The 12,139-nt window shown below is 38.5% G+C and overlaps 1 protein-coding gene across 1 annotated transcript in view; it reads right to left on the reverse strand.

Moving 5' to 3' along the window:
- Positions 1–7,470: 7,470 nt before the first annotated feature.
- LOC100367894 (neuronal acetylcholine receptor subunit alpha-9-like) overlaps positions 7,471–12,139 on the reverse strand; it is a 31,641-nt gene continuing 26,972 nt past the window's right edge. Inside the window, exons 6-7 of the mRNA XM_078013022.2 lie at positions 11,143–11,427; positions 7,471–10,556 (exon numbers count right to left, since the gene is read on the reverse strand). Of these exons, the coding sequence (XP_077869148.1) occupies positions 10,057–10,556; positions 11,143–11,427 (785 nt within the window). The 3' untranslated portion in view covers positions 7,471–10,056. The remainder of the gene's footprint in view (positions 10,557–11,142; positions 11,428–12,139) is intronic.

The following is a 12,139-nucleotide window of genomic DNA, read 5'->3' on the forward strand; positions in this document are numbered from 1 at the left end:
AATAGTTACATAAAATGTTGTGAGTTTCGATTGACCATACCTTCTTTATACTTGGATCTTATCTCATTTCGCCATCACTTTTGATTCCAGAGTTGTTACGTCTTCATTAATATACACAGCATTCCAGTTCGGCTTATTGTTTTATTTATGTTTATTTTTCTCAATGATTTTCTTTAATTATCTACAAACAAACTTCACAATAAGCGGGTTGGTCCCACGCCTTTCGGCAGTCTGTGACTCGCACTGATATCTTTGTTTTCAATTTCCACTATGTACGCATCAATCATTAGTCTTCTCCCTGTGTTCCAGCAATTCCATATACACGAACAATATCTCTCTTACCGCATTGCTCTAGTTTATCACAATCAAAATTACTTACGTTATGTCTTCTTGGATTCAGTAACACATCTAACTTTACGAGTTTGTTGGTTGATGCAGTTACAACATTGCAATACGCATTGGTTGTATAACAATCACGATCTGTAATACGATTTCTCTAATTACACCAGTATCAACTTTACCACTAGTCCAAACCAGTTCTTTTAGGGAAGGTTACCTACTCAATTGAAGTTTACCGTCATCTATTGCATAGACAACGGTATCGGAAACAGTTTTGTTCACATATTCTTGTATATCGACCCCTCCACGCTGATCCATTTCACAGGTGATTGAGTTATGTAACGTATAGTCAAGTAATGTGTTGGAAATAAGGTCAAACAAAGGACGATTATGTAAAATGGCAGATACTGTAATCGCGTAACAACTTGGTCAGGCAATAGGTGACTGGTTCAATGAGACCTACTATCTCTTCTGCGGTTGAATATCCCCAAATCACAAGAACAGTGAACACTCCATAGTTGAATATCCCCAAATCATATGAACAGTGATCACTCCATAGTTAAATATCCCCAAATCACATGAACAGGGATCACTCCACAGTTGAATATCCCCAAATCACATGAACAGTGAACACTCCATAGTTGAATATCCCCAAATCACATCAACAGTGAACACTCCATAGTTGAAGATCGCCAAATCACAAGAACAGTGATCACTCCATAGTTGAATCTCCCCCAAATCACATGAACAGTGAGCACTCCATAGTTGAATATCCCCAAATCACATGAACAGTGAACACTCCATAGTTGAATATCCCCAAATCACATGAACAGTGAACACTCCATAGTTGAATATCCCTAAATCACATCAACAGTGATCACTCCATAGTTGAATATCCCCAAATCACATGAACAGTGAACACGCCATAGTTGAATATCCCCAAATCACATGAACCGTGAACACTCCATAGTTGAATATCCCCAAATCACATCAACAGTGATCACTCCATAGTTGAATATCCCCAAATCACATGAACAGTGATCACTCCATAGTTGAATATCCCCAAATCACATGAACAGTGAACACTCCATAGTTGAATATCCCCAAATCACATGAACAGTGAACACTCCATAGTTGAATATCCCCAAATCACATCAACAGTGATCACTCCATAGTTGAATATCCCCAAATCACATGAACAGTGATCACTCCATAGTTGAATATCCCCAAATCACATGAACAGTGAACACTCCATAGTTGAATATCCCCAAATCACATCAACAGTGATCACTCCATAGTTGAATATCCCCAAATCACATGAACAGTGAACACTCCATAGTTGAATATCCCCAAATCACATGAACAGTGAACACTCCATAGTTTAATATCCCCAAATCACATGAACAGTGAACACTCCATAGTTGAATATCCCCAAATCACATGAACAGTGAACATTCCATAGTTGAATATCCCCAAATCACATGAACAGTGATCACTCCATAGTTGAATATCCCCAAATCACATGAACAGTGAACACACCATAGTTGAATATCCCCAAATCACATGAACAGTGAACACTCCATACTTGAATATCCCCAAATCACATGAACAGTGAACACTCCATAGTTGAATATCCTCAAATCACATGAACAGTGATCACTCCATAGTTGAATATCCCCAAATCACATGAACAGTGAACATTCCATAGTTGAATATCCCCAAATCACATGAACAGTGATCACTCAATAGTTGAATATCCCCAATTCACATGAACAGTGAACACACCATAGTTGAATATCCCCAAATCACATGAACAGTGAACACTCCATAGTTGAATATCCCCAAATCACATGAACAGTGAACACTCCATAGTTGAATATCCCCAAATCACATGAACAGTGATCACTCCATAGTTGAATATCCCCAAATCACATGAACAGTGATCACTCCATAGTTGAATATCCTCAAATCACATGAACAGTGATCACTCCATAGTTGAATATCCCCAAATCACATGAACAGTGATCACTCCATAGTTGAATATCCCCAAATCACATGAACCGTGAACACTCCATAGTTGAATATCCCCAAATCACATGAACAGTGAACACTCCATAATTGAATATCCTCAAATCACATGAACAGTGAACACTCCATAGTTGAATATCCCCAAATCACATGAACAGTGAACACTCCATAGTTGAATATCCCCAAATCACATGAACCGTGAACACTCCATAGTTTAATATCCCCAAATCACATGAACAGTGAACACTCCATAGTTGAATATCCCCAAATCACATGAACAGTGATCACTCAATAGTTGAATATCTCCAAATCACATGAACAGTGAACACTCCATAGTTGAATATCCCCAAATCACATGAACAGTGAACACTCCATAATTGAATCTTTCTATATCACTGCTAACCCAGCAATGAATTTTCCCGTGCCATGTGACCATATATCACTGACACGATTGGATCTCCCCTTGTCATGGCAACAAAATATCACAATGTGGTTGTATCCCGGGTTGTATATCTCTGTATCAACGCAACCAGCGATAATTCATGTGGCATCATAACAACATATCACCGAGACCAATGGTCACACCGTGGTATAAATCTTCATGTCACATGACCAGCCATCACCCCATAGTTGAATCTCACCAGTGATCATCCCGTGTTCCAATCTCTATATGTCAATATACACACAGTGAACACTCAATGGTTAAAACTGACTTTCTACGTGTCACGTGATTTAACCTTTCTATGTTTCATGGCTCGTGACTACGTGTCATGTGACCAATAATTCTGAGGTTGAATTTCTCAGTGTCAACATGATCAGTGTTCACTTCTTGGATGAATCTTCTATGTCACATGACCAGCAATCAATCCGTGATTAAATCTTTCCATGTAGGAAACACCAGCGACCACTCAATAGAGAATCTCTGTGTGTCACTGCGGCTGCCTAGCGAACACTGCATGGTTACAACTCTGCCATGTGATCAATGTCACATAATCAGCGATTCAAATGTTAAATCTCGTCACAGTTTCACCCTGACCAGTGATCACTCCTTGGTTGAATATTTCCATGTCACCGCTGCAAGCGATCATTCCGTTGTTGGTTCCCTGAGTGTCAATCAGTCAATCAATCAGTCGTTGAATCTATTGATGACACGTGACTAGCGATTGCTATCACGTGACCAATTACTCTGCAATGATGTAAAACACCAAATTTTGGTTTTACCATGCCAACATGTTCTGTAAGACATCCAATTTGTTTGCGTTTTACCATAACACATTAAGCAATAAGATTAAGTAATTGCTAAAAGTACCTAGAATACAGAACAGTTTTTGGAGATAGACCATCTTACTATAATTGCATAAATTAAACTACAAGAGAGTTATAAGTGCATGAGTATTAGAATACAATTGTGACCACCATAAACATGACGTCATTGAAATTAAACTGTCTTCAAAGTATTATGACGCGTTAATGTGACATGTTCCGGATTGTGTTTGTGATTTATTACAGCGGCGAAAGTTTAAATTAATAACTCACTGCCTTTCTCGAATACAAGGCGAACAAGTTGCGTAAAATGAGTGGACGGGTACAGTTAAAAAGTTCACTCAAGTTTAGGGAATGGGGATCTCTAACACAAAGATATTTTCGGAATATAAGTATTTGAAAGCGGGACAGATTGGACAGAATCGATATTCGTCTTCTATGACTCTGTTGATACGAAAATCACATTTTCTCTCTTATCTGTGCGTAAGTACACGTAAACTGGACAGTGCAACCCTATAAGCTGTATTACCGACGCAGTGCGGGTAACTTTTAGAATTTAGGGTTGTTTTGAATATTTTATTTGGATAAGCTGAAAGTCAATACCCCTACATAGGTCATTTCTAGTTAAACATAGAAATAAAGACATTTTCTAAGCAGGCATTTGAGCTACACAAACCTCATCAAAGCCTTGTAAAATAGAATACATATAATATACATATCATTTTTGTTACGCTTCGCAAAAATTCAGAAATCAGAATTAATTTACAGGATGCGCATCCAATATTTAACAATAGCATAGTGTATAGAGCAGTGTCTAGTGTGTATTTTCTCAGCTCTCCTAAAACTACCGGGTTATATAAATTATATAGAAGCTTCAGTAAAAGTACACCTTCAACATCTTTAGCATTATTAAAACCCGATATTTGTGTCCCATACAAGATAATGTGCACTATTTTGTCTTTGAAAATTACTTAAGCGACTTATTATAGACATTTGGCTGAAAGTCATTAAAAAGCAAAAATAAAGAGAAGATAAACGTTGTAAATAATTGACCGAGTTTAACTTTACAAAACTGTGATGGTTTACACGATCGAAAGTTTTTTTTCAAAAATCAACAAATAAACATTCAAGTATTGATAATTAATAAGTTGTCAATACCCGAGTAATTTTCAAAAACAACCTGATTGTTCATTGACGATAGGCGAATTAATAATGACCTAGTCAAATATAGTGAAATGCTATAATGATCTAAACGCTTTGCCAATACCGGCAAGTAAAGATATTACTGCAAGCAAGAACAATCTTTCAATTGCGGTAAGCCTTCAGTTTGAGAGTTTGAAAACGTCGAGTTGAGCTACAGTTGTGATATTTCGGTTTAACTTTCTCACATGTTTGTTGCCGGTATCGCCTCATAGTGCATGTGGAAACCATTTGAATTTAAAACCGAGTGCCCTCTGCAAGTGACACTTTGTTCTACTATTCAAATTGACATCGCATAATATGGTTAAGTGCTCTTAGTGACCATAAAGCACATACAGGCGTGATTTGTTCTTTCAAGTAATCTCTGTGTCGCGTGAACAACAATCACTTCGTGATTGAATCACTACGTGTTACGTTACAATTATAGCGATCACTCCATGGTTGAATCTCTCAGCGCAACCACCAGCGATCACTCCATGGTTGAATCTCTCTGTGCAACCACCAGCGATCACTCCATGGTTGAATCTCTCAGTGCAACCACCATCGATCACTCCATGATTGAATCTCTCTGTGCAACCACCAGCGATCACTCCATGATTGAATCTCTCTGTGCAACCACCAGCGATCACTCCATGATTGAATCTCTCTGTGCAACCACCAGCGATCACTCCATGGTTGAATCTCTCTGTGCAACCACCAGCGAGCACTCCATGGTTGATTCTCTCTGTGCAACCACCAGTGATCACTCCATGGTTGCATCTCTCTGTGAAACCACCAGCGATCACTCCACGGTTGAATCTCTGTGTGCAACCACCAGCGATCACTTCATGGTTGAATCTCGCTGTGCCACCACCAGCGATCACTCCATGGTTGAATCTCTCTGTGCAACCACCAGCGATCACTTCATGGTTGAATCTCTCTGTGCCACCACCATCGATCACTCCATGGTTGAATCTTTCTGTGCCACCACCAGCGATCACTCCATGGTTGAATCTCTCTGTGCCACCACCAGCGATCACTTCATGGTTGAATCTCTCTGTGCAACCACCATCGATCACTTCAAGGTTGAATCTCTCTGTGCCACCACCAGCGATCACTCCATGGTTAAATCTCTCTGTGCAACCACCAGCGATCACTCCATGGTTGAATCTCTCTGTGCCACCACCAGCGATAACTCCATGGTTGAATTTCCCAGTGCCACCACCAGCGATCACTCCATGGTTGAATATCTCTGTGCAACCACCAGCGATCACTCCATGGTTGAATCTCTCTGTGCAACCACCAGCGATCACTCCATGGTTGAATCTCTCTGTGCCACCACCAGCGATCACTCCATGGTTGAATTTGCCAGTGCCACCACCAGCGATCACCCCATGGTTGAACCTCTCTGTGCAACCACCAGCGATCACTCCATGGTTGAATCTCTCTGTGCAACCACCAGCGATCACTCCATGGTTGAATCTCTCTGTGTTACCACCAGCGATCACTCCATGGTTGAATCTCTCTGTGCAACCCCCGGCGATCACTCCATGGTTGAATCTCTCTGTGCAACTACCAGCAAACACTCCATGGTTGAATCTCTCTGTGTCACCACCAGCGATCACTCCATGGTTGAATCTCTCTGTGTCACCACCAGCGATCACTCCATGGTTGAATCTCTCTGTGTCACCACCAGCGATCATTCCATGGTTGAATCTCTCTGCGTCACCACCAGCGATCACTCCATGGTTGAATCTCTCTGTGCAACTACCAGCGATCACTCCATGGTTGAATCTCTCTGTGTCACCACCACCAGTGACTACTCCATGGTTTAATCTCTCTGGGCTACCACCGCCAGCCACTACCCGATGGTTGAATATCATTGTGCCACCACCACTAGCGACTATTCCATGCTTGAATCTTTCCATGCAACCACCAGCGATTACTCCATTGTTGAATATTTCTGTGCCACCACCGCCAGCCACTACTCCATGGTTGAATCTCTCTGTACCACAGCCAGCGATCACTCCATGGTTGAATCTCTCCATGTCACATGAACAGTGCTTTGAATATGTCTGTACATAACTCTGATTATCACATGCCAAGTGATAAATCCGTGTCACCAGCTTTCACTCTATGCTTGAATGTCTACATGTGACTGCTACCCCAGCAATCACTCGGTGGGTGAATCATCCTATGCCACCACCATGTTACATTCCCGCTCATGTTACATGACTAGAAATCAGTTTCATATTTGAATCTTTCCACTTCACAAGACTGGTGATTGCTACGTGGCTATAGCATGAGCTGTGATCGCTTCATGCATGAATTTCTGCATGCCACATGACAAATGATCACTCCGTGGTTGAATAATTACATGTAACTGCGACCAGTGATCACTTCGTGGTTGACCGGTGGTCACTCGGTTGGTAAATATTTCCATCAGTGATTACTTCTTCGCTTAATCTCTTTGCGTCATTAAACATAAACTGTTTGGAAGGTGATGTGAAAAGTTCCGGATTATGTATGTGGCTTATATATAATCCAAAGTTGAAAGAGTCCTATTACACTTGATTTATATATTATTTTGATGTTACATCACTGCTATCAGTATGTAGAATTATATGAATGTCAATACATATTGAAACGTCGACACGCTCATTGTTGTAATCACTTTAATAAGTTTGTGTTGCTTAACTACAGAGTGTAACAAATAACAGTGTGTGTTATAAATACCAATACAATACAATACATGGGAATATCTAAATAAACTATGTGCAAACACCTCCAAAAATGTAAAGAAAACAAAGCACAGGATTGGACTAGATAACTAACGTACTGTAATACTCATTTATTATTGTTGAATCCTGCTATCTGTCAGCGATTTATTCCAAATCTCTATATATCAATATATATCTTAATACAAAACAGAAACCTGGTGTCTGCATTTGTCCAGCTTGAAATCAAAATGTGGAACTTCAAATTCAAAACATATGACATATAAATTGTGTAATACAAGCACCAGAAATATAAAATAAAATTTAAATAATCTATAGAAATGTAATAGTTCGTTGCTACAGTCAGCCATAAATGCCTAAATTATATCATTTGCTGATATGGAATAAAAAATAAACTTATCTAACACCATGAAGCATATTTAATACTTAAATTGTAACTTCCCATTCATGCTAAATTTAAATAAATCTATACATTATCTAATTTATTATTGTCTTTTCTGAGGTGGTAAGTCTTCTGAGAATTCGCACGCGTCTAAGTTGAGTCGTGTATGAAATTACTGTATAACGCCCTCACAAGTCTGTTACGCGTAACACCTCAAAGTGGAAAACAATTTATAATGAAATTTGGCGCTCTCTACAAGTAAAATACTACGTTTCTATTCAAAATTCACGCGCTCTATAGATAAACCGGCCACAGTGTTCTAAATAATTATAAAGCCAGGCATTGGTTTACTTCCTACGATTTTATAAAACATGTTAGTGGATCAACCAAGATAGCAAAATAGTCAAACTGATTTAACGTAGCATTTCATTAGTCGTCCTGGGCTATCTTATAGCCACTTATATTTGTAATGGTAAAGGTAAATACCAGGTTCATTCCTATCGTTTGCAAATGACTACTCTGCAGGTGTAGTCATTTCTATAGTATAGGAAATAAAATTATATGAAACGACTTAACATGACATTCGCAAATTAGAGAATTTGTGGTTTTCAATAATGACGGCTACGGCTATATAGAAATTCAGGCATATTCTTAAATCAGCGAGTTAATGACAGTGATATACAAAACACCAACATTGAATTCAACGCAGTCGTGTGACGTTATAGCAGTTATCAGTTGTTTCCACATATGTACACCGTATGCCACACAACTCATGGTCAGTTGTTTCCACACAGATATGTGTACACAGTTTGCCACACAAATCACGATAAGTTGATTCCACACATATATATGTTAAAACACATTGTGCCACACAAATCACGGTAAGTTGTTTCAACACAGATATGTGTACACAAAACTAAAGGTAAGTTGTTTCCACATAGATATGTGTACACGGTGTATCACACAACTCATGGTCAGTTGTTTTTACACAGATACGTGTACACAAAATCACGGTAAGTTGTTTCTACACAGATATGTGTACACACAACTCACGGTAAGTTGTTTCCACGCAGATATGTGTACACACAACTCACGGCAAGTTGTTTCCACACAGTTACGCGTACACAATGTGCCACATAAATAACGGTAATTTCTTTTCACACATACTAGTATATGTGAAAACACAGTGTATCACACAACTCATGGTCAGTTGTTTCTATGCAGTGTGTCACGCATAATATGTGTACATGATATGTGCCACACAACTGACCTTCAGTCGTTTGAAGACAGATTTGTGTTCAATTGCATTAGGAGTCGCGAAAAACGTACACGTACAATTTCTCCGTTGTTAATGGAAAGGGAGCAGTTCTGATGTGTAACGCAATGACACAGAGTACAATTACTCCGTGCTTTGTGTAAGTGTTTTGAAATTTGACTCAATAAACGTATCGTCAAAATACAGAGGGATATTACTTATACGGTTTGCGGTGGATCATGAGTGCGCGCTATCCATTAAATCATATCTTGTGCACATGAATTCTTTTAACCTTCAAATAATACTGTGCTCATTTATCGCCCAATTGATCTACTGTCCGTCAAACTGACAGCTGCGATGCGCCACATTAGTTCAGCTGTGGGCGCGTTCAAGTCTATACTCGAGATTAATCGACTTTTTCGATTCAAAGTTGTGCCTCACATCAAGAGACAAAAACTGAAATGACATATAATCCTGTTGCCAATGACAACTACACAGAGTAAGCCGACGTTGATTTGATTTGCAAGACATAAAACGAAATGGCATATTATAAAAGGTAGACAGCATATTAACTGCCGTAATTTAAATTTTTGTAGAAAGTCTGGAAATATCAAAATTGGGTTTCATCATTTTTGATAATTGTAATGTACTGCGCTAACACTTTATTAAACTATAAGATTTGTCATTTCTTATATTCATTTCAAGGTATAAACATATCGTAGTAACACAAGCTAATGCAAATCACATCGTCATGTTAAAAGAAATTATGACCAAAAACCTCTCCTCCAACTTATTCCATCTTCTATCCGCTTATCCCTCTACAAGTGAAATAATGTTTCATTATTTTTAACGAAATTCCAGTTTGACAGTTATTAAATGTGCTCCATGGCTTGTACAGCAATAATGACGTTTATCAATACAGCGGACAACACGTAAATAATAAAAAATAACCGATCAGTAATCTTGGCAACCATGTGCCATTCAATGATCACCTTCGTATGTTTGTCCTTTCCTTCGTGTCTCATTGAAATCGTCTTGACATATTTTAATATATCTAGCAATACCTTATCCTTAAAAGTCATGTTCTTTTTAGAGTGATCGTTTGTGTTCTTTTTCCTGTCAGGGCTAGCTTTTATTATTTTTACTTCCTCTTCTTTAACGCTGCCAGAATTGGAGATGACACAATTACGACAATCGTCCTTGTTGGCAATAAAACTCGGCAACTGAACCAGTAGTAGGCGAGCCAATACTTTGAAGTAAATAAATCGAACCCATCGTGGGAGTTGATTGTGACGGTGGTGGAGATTTAGAACAACAACTGTCATTGTCGTCGACGCTGCTACCAATACAATAGTAAATATATAATATCGACCTACAAATAATAAAAATATATACATATTCAACTGCCAAACACAATTACTCGTTGATCCAGGTAAACAGTAGGGCCAGTTTTTATTTGCCGATATTGCTTATTAACAAAGGATTTCTTGTTGAAGCGCACTTGATTAAATGAAATACCAATACAGCAAATTGCCGAGCCTCTAATACCTAGGCAATTTAATTGACAAAATGCTTGGCTGATTGCATATCAGACTGATTCAGCTGATTTGACAGCTATTGCATCTCAGCCAATATGAGTAAATCAACCGCCTGATTGAAATTTTTCTAACTCAAATTAGTCTGTGCTTAAACTTCGATAATAGTCACATTTGACGGATCAATGATTCTGAAATTCGGAACGGAAATACCACGAAATAAACAAATTGTGAAATATGAGATTAAATATATCAATTTATTTGGAGTTGTATAATGCATGGCGTATCCATGATGAGAAAGCATCCAATGAAAGTACATTACCTGTAGATGTCCACTTCTACATTTGTAATTGGTTCTAGTAAGTCCCAAACCAGCAAACTCTTCCCTCGTCCGTTGAGTTTTAATACTAATAAACTACTCACCTATTAATGGAATCGTGTCGGAGGTCGCCGGCATGGTTTCGGCAACAACAAGCAAGAAGACGGTAAGAGAGAGTAACACTGTGATACCAAGTGAGACCTTTTCTCCGGATTCACACGGAAGAATGAACCCGAGCATAGACATACCAGATATAAGAAAACAGGGGACTATCAAATTGAAAACGTAAAATAACGGCTTTCGGCGAATGGTGATGGTGAACGTTACATCCGGGTATTCTCGACCCGGACAACATGAATAGATGCCCGGATTACGAATGACTGTTATTCCTAGAAACAAGAAAATATTAGAGTGAATCGTCTTGGTGCGTACACTATACATCCTTCTTGTGATACTAACCATGTCTTCTGTGCACAATGACCTGGGATATATAAAAGACAAAACAATACACAAAACAAGCAATAAACAAAAAAATAAAACAATAACAACTGAAATATGAATCAATGAGACAATAAATGGGCAGAAATAAATTGATTTGATAATCCCCTCTTTTCTAATATCCAGTACATCTGTGCTTGACCTCATGTTTCTATGTGAACCTGCGGAGAGACAAATTAATACCCAAGATGGTTGCAAAGATAGTGTAACGGAGAGAATGCGTTAAATAAAATCACACACACAGCAGGTTATGCACAATGCACAAAACATATACGAGCATCAGAGATAAGTGTGAATTGCATTAACTGAGATTATCTAATTATTAGATTTAACACATAACACAGAAGGAAAGTTGATTATACGATATATTCAAAGGCACACATAAGCATTTGTGAGATCAATCTCCACTGACGCACATCCTCAAATAAAGCGTATACTACCGTTCTAAATATAACAGTACAGTAAATACGCTGGATTGCGCATTAGAGAGAATCACGAGTGCTAATGTAGTTTGACTAATAACATGACATATTAGTTCTTCTTCAACTAACTGGATATACACGTCTTATTCGAGAGTATAAATTTAAAATTACAAAGAACGTA

This window comes from Saccoglossus kowalevskii, chromosome 1 (genome assembly GCF_978046115.1).
Source record: "Saccoglossus kowalevskii chromosome 1, keSacKowa6.1, whole genome shotgun sequence".
Classification (NCBI taxonomy): domain Eukaryota; kingdom Metazoa; phylum Hemichordata; class Enteropneusta; family Harrimaniidae; genus Saccoglossus; species Saccoglossus kowalevskii.